The sequence below is a fragment of the Geospiza fortis genome, unplaced genomic scaffold (genome assembly GCF_000277835.1).
Source record: "Geospiza fortis unplaced genomic scaffold, GeoFor_1.0 scaffold1, whole genome shotgun sequence".
Classification (NCBI taxonomy): Eukaryota; Metazoa; Chordata; class Aves; order Passeriformes; family Thraupidae; genus Geospiza; species Geospiza fortis.
In genome coordinates this window covers 6,630,315-6,649,272 of record NW_005054320.1, presented here as the reverse complement: position 1 = coordinate 6,649,272, position 18,958 = coordinate 6,630,315, and the positions used below count along the sequence as shown (strand labels likewise).

At 39.9% G+C, this 18,958-nt stretch overlaps 1 protein-coding gene across 1 annotated transcript in view; it reads left to right on the top strand.

The window, feature by feature from the left end:
- The first annotated feature begins 14,069 nt into the window (after nucleotides 1–14,069).
- USF3 (upstream transcription factor family member 3) overlaps nucleotides 14,070–18,958 on the top strand; it is a 15,313-nt gene continuing 10,424 nt past the window's right edge. The window contains exons 1-3 of the mRNA XM_031056653.1: nucleotides 14,070–14,164; nucleotides 16,117–16,145; nucleotides 18,449–18,531. Of these exons, the coding sequence (XP_030912513.1) occupies nucleotides 14,085–14,164; nucleotides 16,117–16,145; nucleotides 18,449–18,531 (192 nt within the window). The 5' untranslated portion in view covers nucleotides 14,070–14,084. The remainder of the gene's footprint in view (nucleotides 14,165–16,116; nucleotides 16,146–18,448; nucleotides 18,532–18,958) is intronic.

The following is an 18,958-nucleotide window of genomic DNA, read 5'->3' as shown; positions in this document are numbered from 1 at the left end:
GGCGGGCACCTTCCCTCAGGCGGGCACCTTCCCGCAGCCCGGCCCCTTCCCGCAGCCCGGCACCTTCCCTCTCCGTGCTTGGCGGCGGTGTGCTCGTGTCGAGTGCCACCCCCACGGGATGGGGATCCCCACGGGTTCAGGGGATGGTGTGCCTCCCGGGACAGCTTTTTTTTGCTTAGAATTCGGTCACTCGTGGCTAACGTTTCTCGTGTAGTAAGCTTGCTCTCCGAAGGAAGTAAGTCTGATGGATGTGTCTGTTCATTCCTTCTCTGTCTGCTAATTTCAGCTCTCTGGCCGATTTCGGTAAAATTTGCCAGCAGCAGAGGCTTTAAAGAGTTGGAAAGCTTCAGTTTCACGGGAATCAACATTGACAGGCACCGAAGTGTTTGTAACTCGCGGGTACTGCTGGCACTGAGGGCAGGACAGCTCAAATGCAGCTCCGTGTGACAGCACAAATGAGCTGAGTCCATTGACACAACTATAGTTGGATACAGCTGTGGCACATGATGCCCATTGTCCAGGGGAGTCTGTAGAGAAAAATTGGAAGTAAGGCAAAGAAAAGGGGAGTAGTGATGTGTTGAGTTTCTGCCCATAAGTACAAAAATCACAAAACTGTGTTTTTGCTTTTCACATAACAGCTTGGATTTCTTTTCACATAAAAGCTCGAACTTCTATTAGGCTACATCTAGACATGCAATTATTAAGCACTTCTAGCAGAGATAATGATGGCACAGTTAAGCAGCCAGGTGATGTAGCAGCTTATTTAAGAGGCATGATTTGAGCTTTACTTTTAATATACGAGTCGTTGGGACCATCTTATTTATGTGACTGTGTTATGTAGCACTTTAACCAACTGCAGAGCCTTGTTCACTGCTCATGAATTGTGTGCACTAATCAGACAAATGGGAAGGAGTAGACTTCCTATGAAACTTCCTTATTATTAGAAAGATTTAGAACCTTTAATTTTTGATTTTCAGTTAGTGCCATAACAATAACTCATAGGTACGTTTTGGGATGAAGTACATTTGACAACTGAAAATATGTTTGCCACTGAATGGGAAATAAGCTTAGAAAAATGCTCGTGTTGTGAGCATGATTTTATGGTGCTTGTATTCACAATATCGTGTCAGGTATGTGAAACAGTACAAGAACATTGCAGATTTTGAAGTATTTGGAAATTACTTATTCCCTTAGAGACTTACTTATTCCCTTAGGTTGTGGATACATGGATACATTTTAACGGAGTAGATGAAAAATGTTGGTGGATCCTGGAGGAGTCTGGCAGCTGCAAAGAGATAATTAGGATGTAAGTTTTTGATAGTGGCTTTGCTGCTTTGATTGCTGGTGTTTGAAGCAGTGTTCTGAGGAGCTGGCCAGGGACACACTGAAGGGACTGTCACTGGAGTGGCCCTGTGACACGTGCCTGGCCCACGCCTGCTGTGTGCATTGTGGACTCCTGTTTGTAGCTGAAGCTCAGCTGTACTCTGAAATGTCAGAGACATCTTGGGAACAAGACGGCAAAGATTTTGTGAATGTGTTCTGCTGGCACTGCTGGCTGAGCTACTCCAGCCGTTCTTCACCTCAGCTCTTCTTAGGTGAATGTGGGGGATGCTCCTGACTCTTTTTAGGCAGAGGAGTTACAGAGGAGCTTTGTTGAGCATTGTTTGGTTGTTGATGGTTTCTCCCTATGTGCTGAAGTTGTAAGAACACCTCTGGCTTCCACATATTGAAGCATAATGAATTAGGCTGCAGTGAGATTCGGGATGGTGCATTCCAAGTATTTAAGCACACTTTTAATATGCAATGTGCTTTGATGCAAAGTGTGTGACATTGTAACCAATCATGTCCCACTTGGATCTGAATTAATACAATGTTTGAGTTGAAGCTGGATGCTACAGAAAAAATAGATATGTGAGGAAGTCAAGGGCTGGGGCATGCTGAATTTGACAAAAGCCATTCTGTGGTTTAATTTTTGTACAGTAGTGCTTTTTAAGGTCTTAAAAATAACTTTGCAAGTGACACCTGGCTGGGAGGAGGTATAAGAAGCATAGCATTTGATACAAAGGGTTCCCCAATGAATCATGGTTGGTTGTGTCACAAGAACTTGTGAAAAGTACCGCAAAGTCTGTGCCACTTTGAAGGACAGTGACACCTTTCAAAATAGGAAAGCATGTTCCTGAGGGATTTAATTTGATTAAAGGAATCACAAACACAACCAAGATGAAGAATTATAAAATGACTGGCAATATTGTGGATGGACAGTCCATCAGGCTGGAGGCAAGTACACCTCTTCAGAGCCCTGGGATTTATAACTGGTATTGTTACAAAAAGATTAGGAGCATTAAAGCTGTTAGGTTGTATGCATGCACACATTTACACATCCATTTTCATTTAAAAACCTGGGTTGTATGCACAGCTTCCCTGACATTTTCATCAGGGACATGGCTCACTAGTGTTATTTAATTGAAAACTGTCTCATCTGGAACTCTACACTGTGATATGTATTCAATTTTAATAACGCAAGCAGTGTTTATTTCAGATTACAGTAAAACATGTAAAGGTCTCAACTCCTTGATTAGGAAATGTTGTGCAGTTTATGCTGACCTAACTTGCTGTTTGAAATGCAATTCCAGCTTTTATGGGTGGATATAATGTGTCCAAAGTGTACTTTGGTTTGCTACCTTACCAATGTAGTGCCGTTGTCATGCTTAGAGTAAGCACAAAGGAGGTTCTGCTGTGTGCACACGATTGACAAATTGTGTGTGAACTGGGTTTGTTTCCTGTATGAAAAGCCATGGCTTTAGTCCTCCAAGGTGAATGAGTTCCTTTTGCAGCCATGACCTACGATAGCAATCTCTTACATCAGCCACGCTGGGTGCCATTGTGGCTCAGATAAGAAGAAAGCCCTAGGCTGCTAGAAATGTTTCATGCTTCCTGGTAACCAATGTCTTTCTCACTCAGTTCCCTGAACTCCTGTCAGGTTAACTGACCAGCATGAAAACCATGAACTGAAATCAGCTCCATCTGAAAGCACATCTCAGTCATGCTGGTATTCTGATACCTGAATGGGTTCTTTGTGGTCCATCTCTTGTGAGGCTGGAATGATCCAAGTATGGAACTGTTAGCTTTTAGGTCTAAATCCAGGTTCCTCAGAACCTATGATCCGTTTTTCCGGCTTCTGGTGTGGTGGGCAATGCCATGAAGAGATTACAGAAAACGTTGTCCATTAGCCTGCTGACACAGTTAATAGAAGTGTAAGGGTTTTATGGGGCGAGGAGAGCTTAAAGATGTGTTTATTCTTCAAGTAACTGAAGTTCAAGTGAAAATAATACTGTCCATTGGGGTTGTCTGTCTGCAGCTGTACTCTGTGATGTGGTTGGCTTCAGGGACACTTAATTCATGCCAGCCTTCCACCTTTGAAGTTGGACTCTGCTTTGCTTTCATGCATCAGTGAAGCTGTTAGCTAGAAATTGAACAGACTTCTTGTACAAAGCTTCATGCTGCAGCTCTTCTTGCTCATTTACTCCAGTAGTAAAGTGGAGCTCCAAATCAGCAACATAATTTTTCCACTATTGGAGTATCCCTAATGTTCAGAGATGCTTTAATTCAGGAATGTTTAAATATTGTGCATCTATAGCTTAAATCCCTCCTCCTTCCACATAAGTCTCTCGCCTGCTGGAAATTCTGGGACTTCTTGTGTAATTGGAGAAGCTTAACTAGTTTTGGCATCATCTTGGGTCATAGTTTCACAAATATTAAGTCAGCACTATCACCATGAGAAGCAATCTCGTTGTTTCAGTGTGCTGATTTGGTAGTGTGGGGTGTCTCTGTGATCCTTTTGCAAAGTCAGTTTTAAGTTGAAGTAGTGTTCTCATCTGGCCTGCTGGGTGAGGGATGCCAGTGAACCAGGGGAAAGGCTGCATCTCTCTGCATTATTTTGAAGGAGTTGGGGCAGTAGGGGAAGATAATCACAAGTATTTTCCCGTTATTGCTTGGAGAAATGGGCTGATAGGAATTTCATGCAGTTCAACAAGGGCAAAATCCTGCAATTGGGGAAGGACAGATCAGTCCACCAATATATGGTGGGGGCGATGTAGCTGGAAAGCACCTTGGCAGAAAAGGACCTGGTGGACACCAAATTGAACCTGACCCAACAGAGTCTCCTTGAAGCACAGGTAGTGAATGGGCCCCATTTGATACAGGAGTATCTGTGAGCTGAGGGAGGTGATCCTTACTCTACACTTGGCGCTGGTGAGGCCACACCTGGCATCTTGTGTTGAGTTTTAGGTTCCCCAGTGCAAGAAAGAGATGGATGTGCCATAGAGAGTCCATTGAGAGGCCACAAGGACAATTAAGGTACAAGAGCATCTCTTGTCTTGGGAGGCCAAGGCAGCTGTGATTGTTCACTCTGGAGAAGAGGAGGCTGAGGGAGAATCCCACCTGTGGATTGTCTCAAGAGGATTTACAGTCCATCTTACTTTGTGGTTTTTCTGTGTTATTCTGAGCAGAAATGGGAAGACCCTGTGTTTCCTAGCTTGGAAATATTGTGTGAGCTATCCCTTGCTAAGGAATGCAATGAAGTTCTCCCACTCCCAGTTTCATTTTAAGGTATTTTTGCCAAGTCAGTCTTAGGTGGCAACAGGGAGGTGATGTCATACACTTATAGAAGAAGAAGATAGAGTAAAAGTAAGGCATTTTCATTTTATGGAATGATTTTTAATGAAGTAAAACTTGCAGGATCATGGTATCAGTCTATCCCCTTTATCCATTCCTTTCAGACCTGTGCAAAGTAGTAACTTGGAAATCTGGGTTTAGTTTCTTTTCCATTGTCAGTGCTAAATTTCTACTGTAGTCTCATTTACTTTTCCCAGTGCTTTCAGAACTACTTATTCACCCTGGATAGTTCGTGTACAGTAATTCTCCTAAGCTAAATAAGTAGTTCCTAAAGGAATTATTGTATTCAGGTTTTCTATGGATTTGCAACTAGTAGTTACATTTTCTTGTGTCTAACATGCGTTAATTTTTATTTTAAATTTCCTCTTTGAAAGTGTTATGAAAGTGCGCTTGCTTTCTCTGCTCATCTGGGCTCAGATAACTTTAGTTTGGACTTCTCTGTTAAATATAATTAAAATAATGTGCAGCTTTATCCCTGCCAATATTATTCAAAACTGTCAAACATCCAGATTGCAAGATGAGCCCCTTATTCCTGGAACTGAAGTAATTGCCCAGTACACCCACTTCATGGGTCCAAGAAAAAAACCTCTGAAAAGCAAAGGTGTAATTGCATTGAGGTTGTGAAGGAGAATGAGCCTTCTGTCCACTAAAACCTCTTGTGAGTAGTCTGTCTATAAATGTATATTGCAAAGTTGTGGAGTTTTTGTTTGTTTTTTTTGGGTTTGGGGGCAGAGTGTGTGTGTGCTTGTTTTTGAAAGCTCATTGAAGTGTAAATAGTGAGCTTCTTTGATAAGCTTATACATTAAAACTGAAATTCTGGTTTTTGGTACCTTCTACCTCAGCCATTTTTACCTTTGGCCCCACTAAGATTCATAGGGAAATCCCTTAACTCTGGAAGGGCAGTGTTTGTAGCAGAATCTCAGGACTGATCTCTTCTGCATATTGTAGAGGAACTCTGTAGTGCAGGCCCATAGAATATTGCTTCCTATATCATGAAGCCTTGATGTGTTCTTAGTTTGTGTCAGATTTCTCAAACACCAAGCCTATAAAATATTTAAGAACTTGACTGTCTAAATCCTTTGTACTGAATGACTTATATCTGAAAAGATGAATTAAAAAATTTGACACATAAACTCTCTGGATGCCCTGAACATTTCAGTTCTAGGATATTTTGCACTGCTTGTTAGTCAGGGTCCTCAGGAGAGAGCAGCAAGGCAGTTCGGCACATGTCAGAAAATGCCTTGATACCTCCTTGGGACCATGTGTGCTTTTATAAACAGACTCTGTGAGGACAAAAAGAGCTCAGCTTAAAACCAAAGCAGTGAAGCAAAGAATACTGCTCTGGCTAAATCATTGTAGCCAAAATGAATGTTTTTGTGTTGTAATTCTAAACTGGTTGTCAGGCTCTGTGATGAGGTACTGCTCTTTGGATAGAGATTTCATTTGGAGACAAGGTCACATGAGAAAGCAGAATTGGACTGGCTCTCACAGGAACCGGTTGCCCAGAGAAGCTGCAGATGCCCCATCCCTGGAAGCGTTCAAGGCCAGTCTGGATGAGGTTCTCAGCAACCTAGTCTAGTGGGAGCAGTCCCTGCCCATAGCAGGGGGGTTGGAATGAGACAATTTTTAAGGTTCTGTGAGAGACAACTGCTCGCTTTGAAAATTTGAAGAGGTTTATTAAACCTTAACAAAAATACAACAAAGGACTACATAAGGTAAAGCTGCAGTGCTGGGAACTGCATCTCGTGCACACCACATGGCTGGTTTGTCTTCAAGATGGATGCTCAGTCTTTTATACTCCTGGGGGTTGCATCAGCCAGCCCAGCCCTCCCAAAGTCTGTCAGTCAGCTCTTCTTTGCCATTTATTGGTGGAGACTTCCTTGTAAATTGATTGGAGGTCATGCTGCACCCCGTAAGTGCCAAGCTTTTCCATTCCCTACTGCCCCATACAGGGGGCAATGTGCACCCCTTCTTTTTTCCTGTCCTAGACAACCCAGGCTGTCTGATGGTAACAATACAGGGGGAAAAGGGAACTATGGGGAGAGCAGAGGACATCCAAATTATAATAACATAACTATACACCACTAAAGCTTTTCTTAATATTCATACAGTAGTTATCCCTTAATTGCGAGAGCCAATCATCTCATTATCCATCTATAACAGTTCCTTCCACCCAAACCATTTTGTGATTCTATGACTTACAGCTTCCACATTTTCCAGTCAAGTCTGGAAAAGTCTTCAATGTTTCAAGTACAATTTTCATATATGGATGGGTTCCGGAGTTATAAATAACCATCTTGGTCACAGTATTTGGAGACCATGATGACTTATATGCTTCCGCTGTTTCCAAGAAAAGATTTCCTTGTTCTTTAGGCAGCACGCTGCTTCAAGGTGGGGCTCACCACCAGCTGCTCTTGCACAGGAGTGAGTGGGAGAGCAGCCTCAGCCTGGTACAGGTAATCTTTGCCATCTGATCCAGGTAACCTCACCCTAACCCACACACAGGTGATGACCTCTGTTAGTAGGAACTTGCCTGCAATTAATTCACGTTGTATCCACCTAGCTTTCACCATCAAAACACACTTGTGGCTCCTTTGTCAAGCACAGCATAATTAGATGTCTGTCTTCTCTTTGAAAATAGTTTGGTTTTGAGGTGTACCATGGATCATTGGAAGCCAGGGAGATGGGCGCTGTCTTGCAACATAGAGACATTTCTCACACTTTCTCACTTCCTTAGTGAAATTGGTATGTGGTAACTTGTGAATTTCAGCACAATACATGGGATCAGGAGGATTTCCCTGGTCATTCCTTTTTGATTTCCTAGAGAGAAGAGTGATGTTCCCCTTATTTTGATATAAAGTAGCTGAAGGCTTTAGGTGAGAGCTCTGGTCTTTGTGATTGTGGCTTGTGCACTGGTTCCATAATTACAGCTCTTTAGCTCCCAAATTCCTGCTTCCCTATAACAATTGCTCCAGACCACAGGAGATGGTTCCTTTAGGCCTCTTCCTTTACTTGCACTGTGTGCACCTCAGTTTGTTTGCAGTGCCAAGATCATCTGCACATTGTGAGAGTGGCAGCAGCTCTCATCTGGGTGCAAAATGTGCACTTCTCCTTAAATATTTTCCAGACCATAAACAGTGAGTGAGATACTTGGTTCTGAGGACATGAGCTCTATCTCTGCTCCTCCTCTAAGGTTTAAAAAGAAATTATGTTTTACTTAGGAAGACTTGGAGGGTAGTAGACAGTAGACAAAGAAGAATAAATATGAGAGGTGGATCTTCAGGTGATTCATTTCTTCGGGTGATTAGATCAGGAAGTTGTTTTTTGGTTTGTTTTTTTTTTTCTTCTTATGAAGTTTTCTTAAGCAGATCTGGTCAGGATTTCTCAGAATGACCCTACACCTATGCTGTCCTAAAACTGCTTGTTACTAAATGGCCAGTGCAATTGCCACTGATATTTTGAAAATTACAAATGAAACAAAACCAAGGTAGATATGAGGGAATATCACTTGAGTAATTACCCTTTCTCTTCCTCCAATGCTATTACAAAAAACCCTAAACATTTTCTTTCTAGTTCTCTTGCATGTTCTTATATAAGAGTCTTACTAAAACTTTATTGCTTTAAGTCAGCAGGAGGAAAAATACTAATGTATTTGAGTTTAGATAATACAAACAAAAGAGGCAGAATAAAAATATCTAAAAGTGGTGAAGTTTTCTTTCTATGTGTTATTTGCAAGCGCCTTAAAAAAAAAGGTTGCCCCATGTAACAAGTTTGAGCTTATTGGCTTTGGTTTTCTTTTCTTAGCTTTTGCAGAAGCTCTGGGAACAGTTTGGTTGGCCTGGGAAGCTCTCAGCTGGTTTGCATCAGGAATATCTTCCTCAGCACAAGGTGGCAGTGCCCACTGAGCTGGTCGGCCAGCACACCCATGCTGCAGAGCTGGTCACAAACCCAGCTGTGTCCAGTGCCTCACCTGACCTCCTCCTCCTCCTCTGCTCACTCCCAGGTTTTTGCAAACATCTGGAAACTTCATCTCTTTGAGAGGTTGTAGTTAAATCAGTCAGTGGGACCAGCTGTTGTGAGGGAGTGGATTAAGGGACACAGTAACAGGGAAATCCAAATCCTGATTTCTTCTGAAACCAAACTGATAGATTTTTTTTTCCTCCTGTCAGGAAAAATAGCCTTTTTCATTTTCCTGTATGATAGTCTTACCAGGTTGCTTTGATAGGCCACAGTAGTTAATACACACAGGTAACAATCACAAAGGTCAGCTTTGAGTTATGTTTCCTGCAGTCATTTTATTAGGTAAATACAAAACTAGAATAGATCCATTCCAAGGGGGAATAAAGAAAGGGCAGTAAATTTTGTCTTCTTGATCTCGAGGGCACCTTGCTTGTCATTAAAAGCTTGGACTAAGTCCAAGATTAAAGCCAGCCTTGTTCTAAAACGTGCATGGAAGACTGGAGAAGTGAGCTCCAGCAGTTGCTTGGATGAAGAAGACACTGTGTCAGGAAAAAAGCATTTGAGTAGTTCTTGTCTATGCCTTGGAACTGACCTTAGCTTTACATTAAGAGGTGTACATTACATTGCATTACAAACTACACGAGGTATACAAAACCAGTAAGAACTGTGAGACTGAAGCAGTGTCACAGCATGAGCTTGCTGAAGGAGATTCAGAGGAAGGAAGATTTGGACTGCTGGTAGGTTTGCAGAATATGTAAAGTTGCATATAAAAATGATTCTTTCTGCCTGATGCAGAAGAATGGAATGACTTTACTAATTTGAGGAAGATTGTTTTGTGCAGCCAAAGATAACAGATTAGAATAATTATTTTCTTTTTAAAAATTAGTATTAAGTTTGGAAACAATTCCAAATAAGGAGTAAAAAAATAATGCCAAATAAAATAATCTAAATTAACTTTTTATTGTATTTGCTGAGTGCATGTTTTGAAGAAGAGATTTCATAAAATTTGCTAAATACTACTTAGAAAGATGGATGGTATACAAGAAGATGTTTAAATAAATTGGTTTTCAAGTTTTATACCCTATGTTTCAGAACTATAGAAGAGATTAAATTACGTTAAATTTAAATCTTCAGAACACAAAGCATCCTTTAATTTCTGAGGATGATGTTGCATTTAAATTAAAATCAATGTTTTAGGTTGATGTTGTGAAAGCTGTTAACTACATAAAGCTTAAAGGAAGCTTGGTACTAAATAAATAAAAATGATGAGTTACTGCTTCTTCATCTATTTTAAGAATTTGATTTTTGCTACATTTTCTCTGCAGATGACATTCAGCTGAGTTAAGTGAGCATATTTCATGTGTGAACTTAAAATACATTTGTCTCTGAGCTTATGAGGCAAGTACATGTCTTCTGCTTTAGAGAATCCATGAAGGGATCTTGATGAAGAAGCAATACTTGATGTGGAATAAGTAAAGGAAAACGCACTGTCAAAGCTCTGGTCATACAACAGCTGAGGGGGAGAAATGGAGACAGTGTAAACATTCATCAGCCCTCAGAAATCTCCACCTAGGCAGTATTTTTAATTTCTTTTTAATTTATTTTTAATTCACAAAGCCCATATTTTCAGCAGCCCTTAAGAAAACCTCCTCCCTGGTATTGCCAGCTTCAGCTGTTCTGTGGAGTATCAAATAAAATGCAAAGGTTTCTGTCCTTACAGAATAAGAATGGGAAAAAACAGCTTCAGTTCACCGTTTTTCTCATGGTACAATCTATCAGTAGAAAGCCCAGAGTTTTATACAAGTGTTGTTTAGCAAATTTAACCACCTCTTTTCAGTGGAGCTCATAATAAGCTAATTGGTTCATTAGATAATGTGTACAGCCTTGCTTTTTGCTGTCAGGACCATGAAAGTGAGAGCATTGGTTGAGTGGTAAATGGAAAAACTTCACCTGAAGTAATTCCACAGTAAAGGGAAATTAGGGTAACAGTCCCAACATTCCTGTGCCATGTCTTCTATATGAAATGGACTGCAGATCCCAGTGGAAATGAAGCATATAAAATACAGACTTTAAGTTTACATTTGTGAGGCTTATACACTCAGTGTGGCAGCAAATGGCTTGAAATATGCAGGGAGCAGCATCACTTGGAGGAAGTTTACTGACATAATTTTTATAAAAGGGCATAGGAGGAAGAAAGAAGTAAGGTCTTTGACATATAATAAAGATTTTCTGTTCTTTTTCAGAATCAAAAAATGGTTAGAAACTGTATTAATAAATAACAGCACAAATTTTTACTAAGGCCTTGTCTATCTTCCAGAATGCTGCATACAATTAATTGCTGAATCATTTTAGCATCTGCTCAGCATGAAGAAATAAGGCAATTGGAATATTGTGTATATCATAACTTTGGAAGATAGGGATGGCTGCTGTTAAGAAAAAGAACTTTGCTGAGTGGATACAGAAGAAGCCAAAATGTTGGAGTAAGGAGATCTCATGTCAGGAGGGAGAAAGGGGTGCTCTGACTTAGGGCAGGGGGAGGATGGGGTTGTGAATGTGTTCCAGACTGTGCAGCTGGAACAGAACAACCATGTCTGTTCTGGGGAAGGGTATTTGTGGCTGGGTGCTTTTTTTATGCCCTTACCTTCACATAACTATGCTTCAGCTGTAGCCCGGTGTGGTAGCTGGCCGCCTAAATCCACATTAATGCTTCCTATGTTAAATACACTGCAATACGGAAATAGTCGTTTGGTTCTCAAGCTGTATACATTTGCACAACTAAAAAAAATACCGTTGCTTGGTTAATATATTAGTTTTTCAAAAATGCTAAGTCCACCAAAACTAAGGCTTCTTTTATCTGTTTGCTCTGACTTCCAGTATATTTGCTATGGTCTCATAATGCCCAACAACAGACACATCAGCTCTGTCTTTATAGGTGGTGCAGAAATCAAGAAATAGGGTATGTGACTGCCACATGATACAATCCAGCATCTTCCTTTTTCTAAGTATGTTTGAGAGCTTTGCTTTACCAGAGCTGTGTCCATGTGCTCACATCCTCACTAAACAGAAACAGTACTGGACACAGTAAATTAAATTGCCCCTTTGCCCTTTGAATAGTTATTTCACCACTCTGCTGCACAAGGTGCTGCCTCAGTGATGGATACATGAGTGTAGTGTCACCAGGCAGCTGCTCTGCTTCTCCTGTCCCTGCTGGAAGCCTTGATGGATACAGGTTCTGCTGGGCTGCTTTGGCACACTGGAGCTGCTGAAAGGAGATGTGCTGGCCTCAGTCACTCCCTGTACACCTGAACATCTCTCTGGTTGCCAACAGCATCCAAGATGGCTGGGCTCTAACCAGGTTTTGGTTTTTTATTATAATCAAAATCACTCATCTGCTAAGGTCTCCCAGTTTACCCCTTCATCATCACCTGGTACAGTGAATGCAGCTAGAATCAGTGAGCAAGTACTACTGACCATCACCAGCTGTACCCAGGAGGGATAAGTTAGAGATGCCTTGGTGGGAAACTAGCTTTCCTGGCTTGCAGAGTTGTGAGTGTTTACTAACTTGGACAACCTGGCATAACAGCTGGATTACTCTTACTACCTATAAACTTAAATAAATTTGCTAGTGAAGTAAGCTAATTGGATTTAAAGGAGAAGAAATCTTGTTTTGAAGTAACACAATTTATAGGAGTGTGCTGAAGTTGCACCACTGCTTTCTCCCACAATAAAAGACTGTTAACTCTGTCAGGTGTTTTCATAATTTGTGCAGGGGATGGTCAGTGAGCATGGAGAAAGCAAAGTCCATGGAGGGATATAAATAGAAAGTGATGTATTCCCATTGCTGGGCAGGAGAGGTCTGTGGTGGCTGTGTTTAGGTAGGCTGTGTGTAACACCCAGTGGGGCAATGGAATGCTGTAACTCATCCCAGAGAGGATTGTGTGCAGTTTTGTGATGGTGTGAACACTTTCGGGTAGGTGGAGTTGAATTATGTTCCTGAAATCTTCAGGCACTTTGAGTTCCCCGAGTTGGATCTATTCATAAGTTGTTTCCTGTTTGCTGTATTTTATGGTTTGCCAACATCTCCCAAGTCTTCCCTGGAACAGAGAAAAAAGTATTTCAAGATTAGAGTGGTAACCAGCAACAGCCCTAGTGTTTCTCCTTCTCTAATCTTGCTGTAGTGCAATCTTACTGAATGCACGACATTCAATTAACTTCTAGAGTATAAAGGCTGGAAAGCAATATCTGAATTCAGTTCTGGTACAATACAGATTATTTCTGTTAGTTTGACACACACAGGTGTGTGCACAGAGCACTTTGTGAAGTGTATGCTTCAGTGCTTTGGGAGCTCCATAGGTGTCTGGCTTTCTGGTTTGTAAGGATATTATTTTTGGGGCTTGTTTTTGATGTCAGTGCCAGTAGTGGTAGGCTCAGTTTACATTAAGAACTGCTTGGTGTTTAAAGTTATATTAAAAACCACCTCCACTTCCTTGCAGTTCAAACAAATAGACAAAAATACCCTAAAGATATGAAGCCTGTAAAAAGAAGTCAGTGAGCTTTTTGGGAGGAACCAGAGAAAGGTGAAGCCACAAGGAATTTGAGGGCCCTTGGGAGGAGTTGCAATAACAAGTTGGTTGGTGAGAGAGTGAAAGGAACTGTGAATGTAAATACAGAGCTCGGACATAAAAAAACAGATCTATTTTTTCCTGTTGTCATCTACAGAATACTTACGTTACTTGCTCTCTAAAATTCATTTTTCTGATATTTATCCGTTCAAGTATCATTAACTTAATCTCATCTTTTGTGTATTTTTAGGTTTTTGTTTGTCTAAATACAGGCTACCAACCTGTTCAAGATGAGGACAAGTTAGATGCAATTCATTAGGCTGGTATACATAATTTTAATTTAAGGTGAATTTTACATATCTGAGAGCCTAGGGGTGTCATTTTTGGTTGTTTTAAGGTGTACAGTAATTTAATAGCAAGTAAGTTTTGTAATCTGCCACATTAAGAGCACTCTAAATTTGTAATTAATGAAATGTCCTCGTTGTAGCTTGTTTTTTGTTTAGCATTCATACCTTGTTTTGAACTGGGAATTGAATGCATATTCACTGAGGAAGGGCTGATAAGAGAGAGTTCAGCTGTTCCTCCTCCCATTTGAAAAGCAGTCGTATACTCTTAACTATCCTTCTTGTTTGCTGAAAGTGGTTGGGACTGTGATAGTTTTTAAAGTAATGGAGGAAATGGAAACCAGTTCATCACAGACAGGTTTTGCAAAACATCTTGATAGGTAACGTGCTTAATTTTTAATATCATAACATCAACTGCTCTGAGTCAAGGGCATGGACTTGTGCCTACATTGTAACAGGGCCCTGTCCCTGTGGTCCAAGGCAAAGTCATGCAAATGTCATGGGCTAAGGACTCAGAAAAGTGCAGGAGTTGTTAATTCCTTCCATGATTTTTCCTCAGGCTCTCTTCTCCGAAACCATGCCAGAGATGACAGAGAATGAGACACCTACTAAGAAGCAGCATAGGTGAGTTCCTGTGGGAAAGGGACTATTTCCTACGTCTGTAGTCTGCAGTCACATTGCAGTTACAAAGTTTCTAGCTAAAAGTTTGGCAATAAGGGTATGGACAAGTTCTGTGTGTTCATCAGGGTTGATCCAAAAGTTTCTCTCTTGCCCTGTCTATGCCAAACTATTTGTTAAAGATATATCTACTTGGGTCGCTTAGGCAAAAGAGATTCTTTAATTATTTCACTGACTATTCTGATGTGTGTAAAACTGTGTTGCTGCCTTGGTTAGAGCACAACCTCTATTTTTGTGGAGGCTCCTTGTAGATATCAGGGGGTAATATACTAATTTTGACAGGGTCATTTAGATCTCTCTCTCAACTCCCAGTGGAATCTGGATCTTACATCTCAAACCTCTGCAGGAACTCAAACTACACCTTGAGGTTCTACAGCAACACTGACCAAAGTTTGTAACAAAGTGACTCAACATTCACTAGAACTTTTCCAGAGTTTTATTCCTTTGTATTAACATGGGTGATCTAATACCTCATTCAGTCCTCAGTTAAATGCAGCATTCATCTTACACTAGGTAACCATGTAGGATATGATTTGTGATCAGGAAAACCTCAGAGAGAACGCTGATTTGTCCTACGGAAGGTTTTTCTGTCTTCACAAATTTCACAACTCTTTCTTACCTGACTAACAGAGTATTTTGTGTTCTGTAGTGGTAATGTCAACCAAAGGACAGCTGTATGTTCTTGTGCATATTTAGTATTAATGATCATCTTTTAGCATTATTTTTTAGCAGATGTCTCTGGGTCTGACCTGTAGCAGTGACATTACAGTCTCACAATCCTTGTCTAAGTTACTCTACGTGCACACTATCTTTAGTGAGTTACCAGAAATCAGAATCAACTCAAAGCACAAAGGATAGATATACTGTGCCTCTTGGTAATCACACATCACTTCCACATGTATCATGCATTCTTACCTCAGATTCCTTGTCACATCTGGACTGTTCTGTAACAGTCAAAAAGGACAGCAGAAGATGCTACTCTGCTTTTTGCATACCCTAGCAGACATCTAAACTGAGAATGTGCTGCTGGACAGAAGCTTTTTGAAATTGTTTTTTTCTGGAATTTTGCTTTTTCCAAAAAACATGTGATTTTCTTTACTGTACATCCTGGAAGTATTTGTCTTAGTGGATGTGTATAGTACATCTTATTTTTATATATGTAGACTTTGAAGATTTGAAATATATATATTTGAAATTTATTGACTGCCAGTAAAGCAATTTGGGGCATTACACAATAAATGTTGTCATCAGTCCAGTAATCCAGGTGAACGTATGAAACCAAACACAACCCTCACATACTGAAATCAAACGTATTCAGAATTTTGAGACATTAAAGAACAGCAGCTGCAGAGGAACAGTAGCTGCAGAGGAGCAGTATTTTTGGTTTCTCTCACAAAGGAAGCCTCTTTGATACCAGAAGTTATGATGTTTGAAGGCAGTGTGGCTGGAAAATCAACTTGCATGGTAAAGTTTTCTCCTGTTTCAGTGATCCAGTGAATGTAAAAGCAACATTTCAGACAGATACTTAAGTGTCTTGTTCCTCAGAAACAAAACTATTTTTAAAAAATCTTTGGCTTTTTTGAACACTGCATAGTGTAACAGGAACATAAAAACCCAGCTCTCCACTATAAATATGTGCTAATAATCAAGTGGAATATTGTACTGTGACTTGTTGTATTGCAATTGATTTAAGACTGAACATGAACAAATTTTTGTTAGAAACTGTTTAATACCAATGTCTGAGAACATCTGATTGTGACTTCTGCTGTTCTAGTTCACATAATTACTATGATAATTAGTAATTTTAGCTGTAATAGAAATAATATAAGAAATATTTGTTTGTATGCAAATCTTTAACCTTGAGTTTCACATGAGTCTTTTCCCTTTATGTTTCACAGAAAGAAAAACCGGGAGACACATAATGCAGGTGGGAACATCATGCTTTGCTGTTTGGCCTGGAAATAAGCACAGACACTTTGGATTAGTAAAACATACTTTACATGGAGAAGGTTCCCCCATAGGATTTTAGTACACTGAAAAAGCCTCACCCTACCAGACACCTTTCTGTGTCCTTGCATAAAATATCTGAGCAGATTGTTTCTAGTTTGCTGGTTTCCACAGTACAAAGTTAAAGTATGAAGGAGCACCTGCCTTTCCAATGCTGGTAAATTAAGAAGTAAAGTATTTCAACTGTGTTCAGTTCCAAAGGAAAACAACTGCATAGGCATTCACATGCAACCAGTATCCACCTCTGTCAGAACAGAGACAGGTGTCCTACCTGAGAGTTTTAGAGGCTCCCTGGATTGGAAGTATTCCTCTAACCTGTTCCTAAGGCACCCACTTGGATGTCAGCACCCCAGAAATTCTGTGCAAACGTCGGCTGGATGTTGTAGGAGTCACATCCCTTGGGCAGCACCCGGTCAGTTCTAGTGCCAATGGCATCTTCTACAAGTAGGACCAGAAAGATGGACTGGGGAGGAGTCTGGCAGGCTTTGGGCTGGTTTATCCAAAGAAATTGATTGCAGTTCTTTTTTCTGAACAGCAGTATCATGTGATCTTCACAAACTCAACTGGAAAAAGCCTGTGCAGTGCTGTGCTTGTTGAGTGTGCTCAGGGTGTGGCCAGTTTCTTAAGAATTAAGAAGAATCAGGAAGCAGTCTTATCAAGTTTACTTCTAAAATGGCTGGCCTCATTGGAATTCCTAGTTCCTGTTTCACTTGTTGATAGCTTTGCAAAATCTTTATCACCTGGCCTGAACTCTGCAGTATGTGGGGACCAGTTCCTTCCAAGCTTATACTTTCTTAGTCATTAATATATGGAAAAGCTGAGGAGAGTGTTGCAAATATTACCAAAACAAAAGAGTAGCACTTCACAAACACTGTGATATGTGTATGTATTAGTAAGATATATAAAGATTAAATCCCAAGTGTCCTGTGTTTTAATTTTTACAGAGGTGTTCTGATTTATATGGTAAATTTCTTGCTTAAGAAACTTTGTCTTGCTGTGTTTAGTGTATTTGGGCCTGTTTCTGTCAATGCCAGCAATCTCTCCTGAAATACAAAAAAAATTGTTTGAGAAAGGTAAATTGAAGTGACAGGCTACTGAAATAAGACTATTTAAATTAAATTAATGAGTCTTTTGTAACGGAGCAAAATTAAATACAAACACCTGCAGGTCACAGTTTGTTTCTATGTGCCACCAAAAGCAGAGCAACTGCACAAACCAAAAGGTTCATTCAGCATCATGAACAAGACAATGGTTTGAGTCCTGACAAAGCCATGAGAGAACTTTTTCCTTTTTTTTTTTTTTTGAAAAAAGACATCTAATAGTTTGAAGTTTGCATAGAACATGAAAATATTTCATTAAAAAAATAGCTACATGAGAGTTAATTATATTTGAAAGAGGCTGACTGTGGTGGATGGAAAACAGAGATACTGTCTGTAAAAACCACTCCTAGACTTACAGTGTAGACCCTTTCTGCCAATATTCAGACCTATTGAAGAGGTAAATGGTGTCACTAGATGATTATAAATGAAGCATTTTCTGACCAACCTTCTCCAAAATAGGTAATTCATTGGAACTGCTCTCCATTCAGTATTTTCTTTACTCCTAGCCAGTTGGACCTTATGGAACAGTTAAACCTTTGGACATAGAAAAGAGTAACTGATAGTCCATATACCTGGAGCTTCAGCTATGTTCAGTGTTGGCTGGCTACTCTGTAATATAAATTTAAAATTTAGCCTGAAGACTGGTAAAATCTACATTATTTCTCTTTTGGTGCTAAATTTGACATTAGAATTTAAGAGGCATGGGTTTGCTTCCCAAATCTGAAACTGATTCTTTCCATAATCTTTGTTCATTTGCTTTCTGTATGCATAAATTTAATCAATTTAAAATTTAATCTGCCTTGTGAAGAGAGTGTCATAAAACTGTGTTAGAAAGCAGTTTCAAAACCTGAGTTTTGAGTTGTAGGAACTTTACTTTTTCATGAAGGGGTCCAAAATATCCCCATCTTTTAAAGGCTATTTAAGTTATGGCTCTTTGATTCCAGTGAGTATTAATTTGATAACTGAGGTTTACTTTATAGGAACATTTTTCCTCACTCAAGTTACTCCAGGTTCCAATGTGTAATGAAATAATGAATTTATAAGCCCTTGCATTATCCTAGTTGTGCTGCTGTTGTGCTGCCTTGCCCACCCAGATGACACAGTACATATTGTTTTTGCTTAGTGGAGAGACATCGAAAGAAAAAGATTAATGCTGGGATAAACAGAATTGGAGAACTCATTCCCTGCTCTCCAGCACTTAAGCAGGTGAGTGTCCATCCAGAGGTGCATACAAGTTTTCTGTCAAATGTCCAAATGTTTCTCTGTCTGTAGAAGTCTAAATACTTATTTTACTATTTGTATTAGCAAGAAGGCAAAACTGTCTGAATTAATAGACTCAAAACTATCACTAGTTATTAGTATTTAAAAAACTACTTGTAATAGAATTCCTACTTGGAAGTGCAGGGTCACATGAATGTAGTTACACAAAATTTGAGCATTTTATCTGAAAGTGTTGCATATGACTGCTTATTTTTATCATTCTCCATATAATGGCTTGAAAGCAATTCAGAAACTGAAATTATAATAATGGTAATTTAAGACACTCTCCTTGCAAAAGATGAAGCAAGACAAATGCTTTGAGGTTGAGGCACAGAAGCATCTTTTTCAAGATAGAGGAATCCCTAGCAGAGAC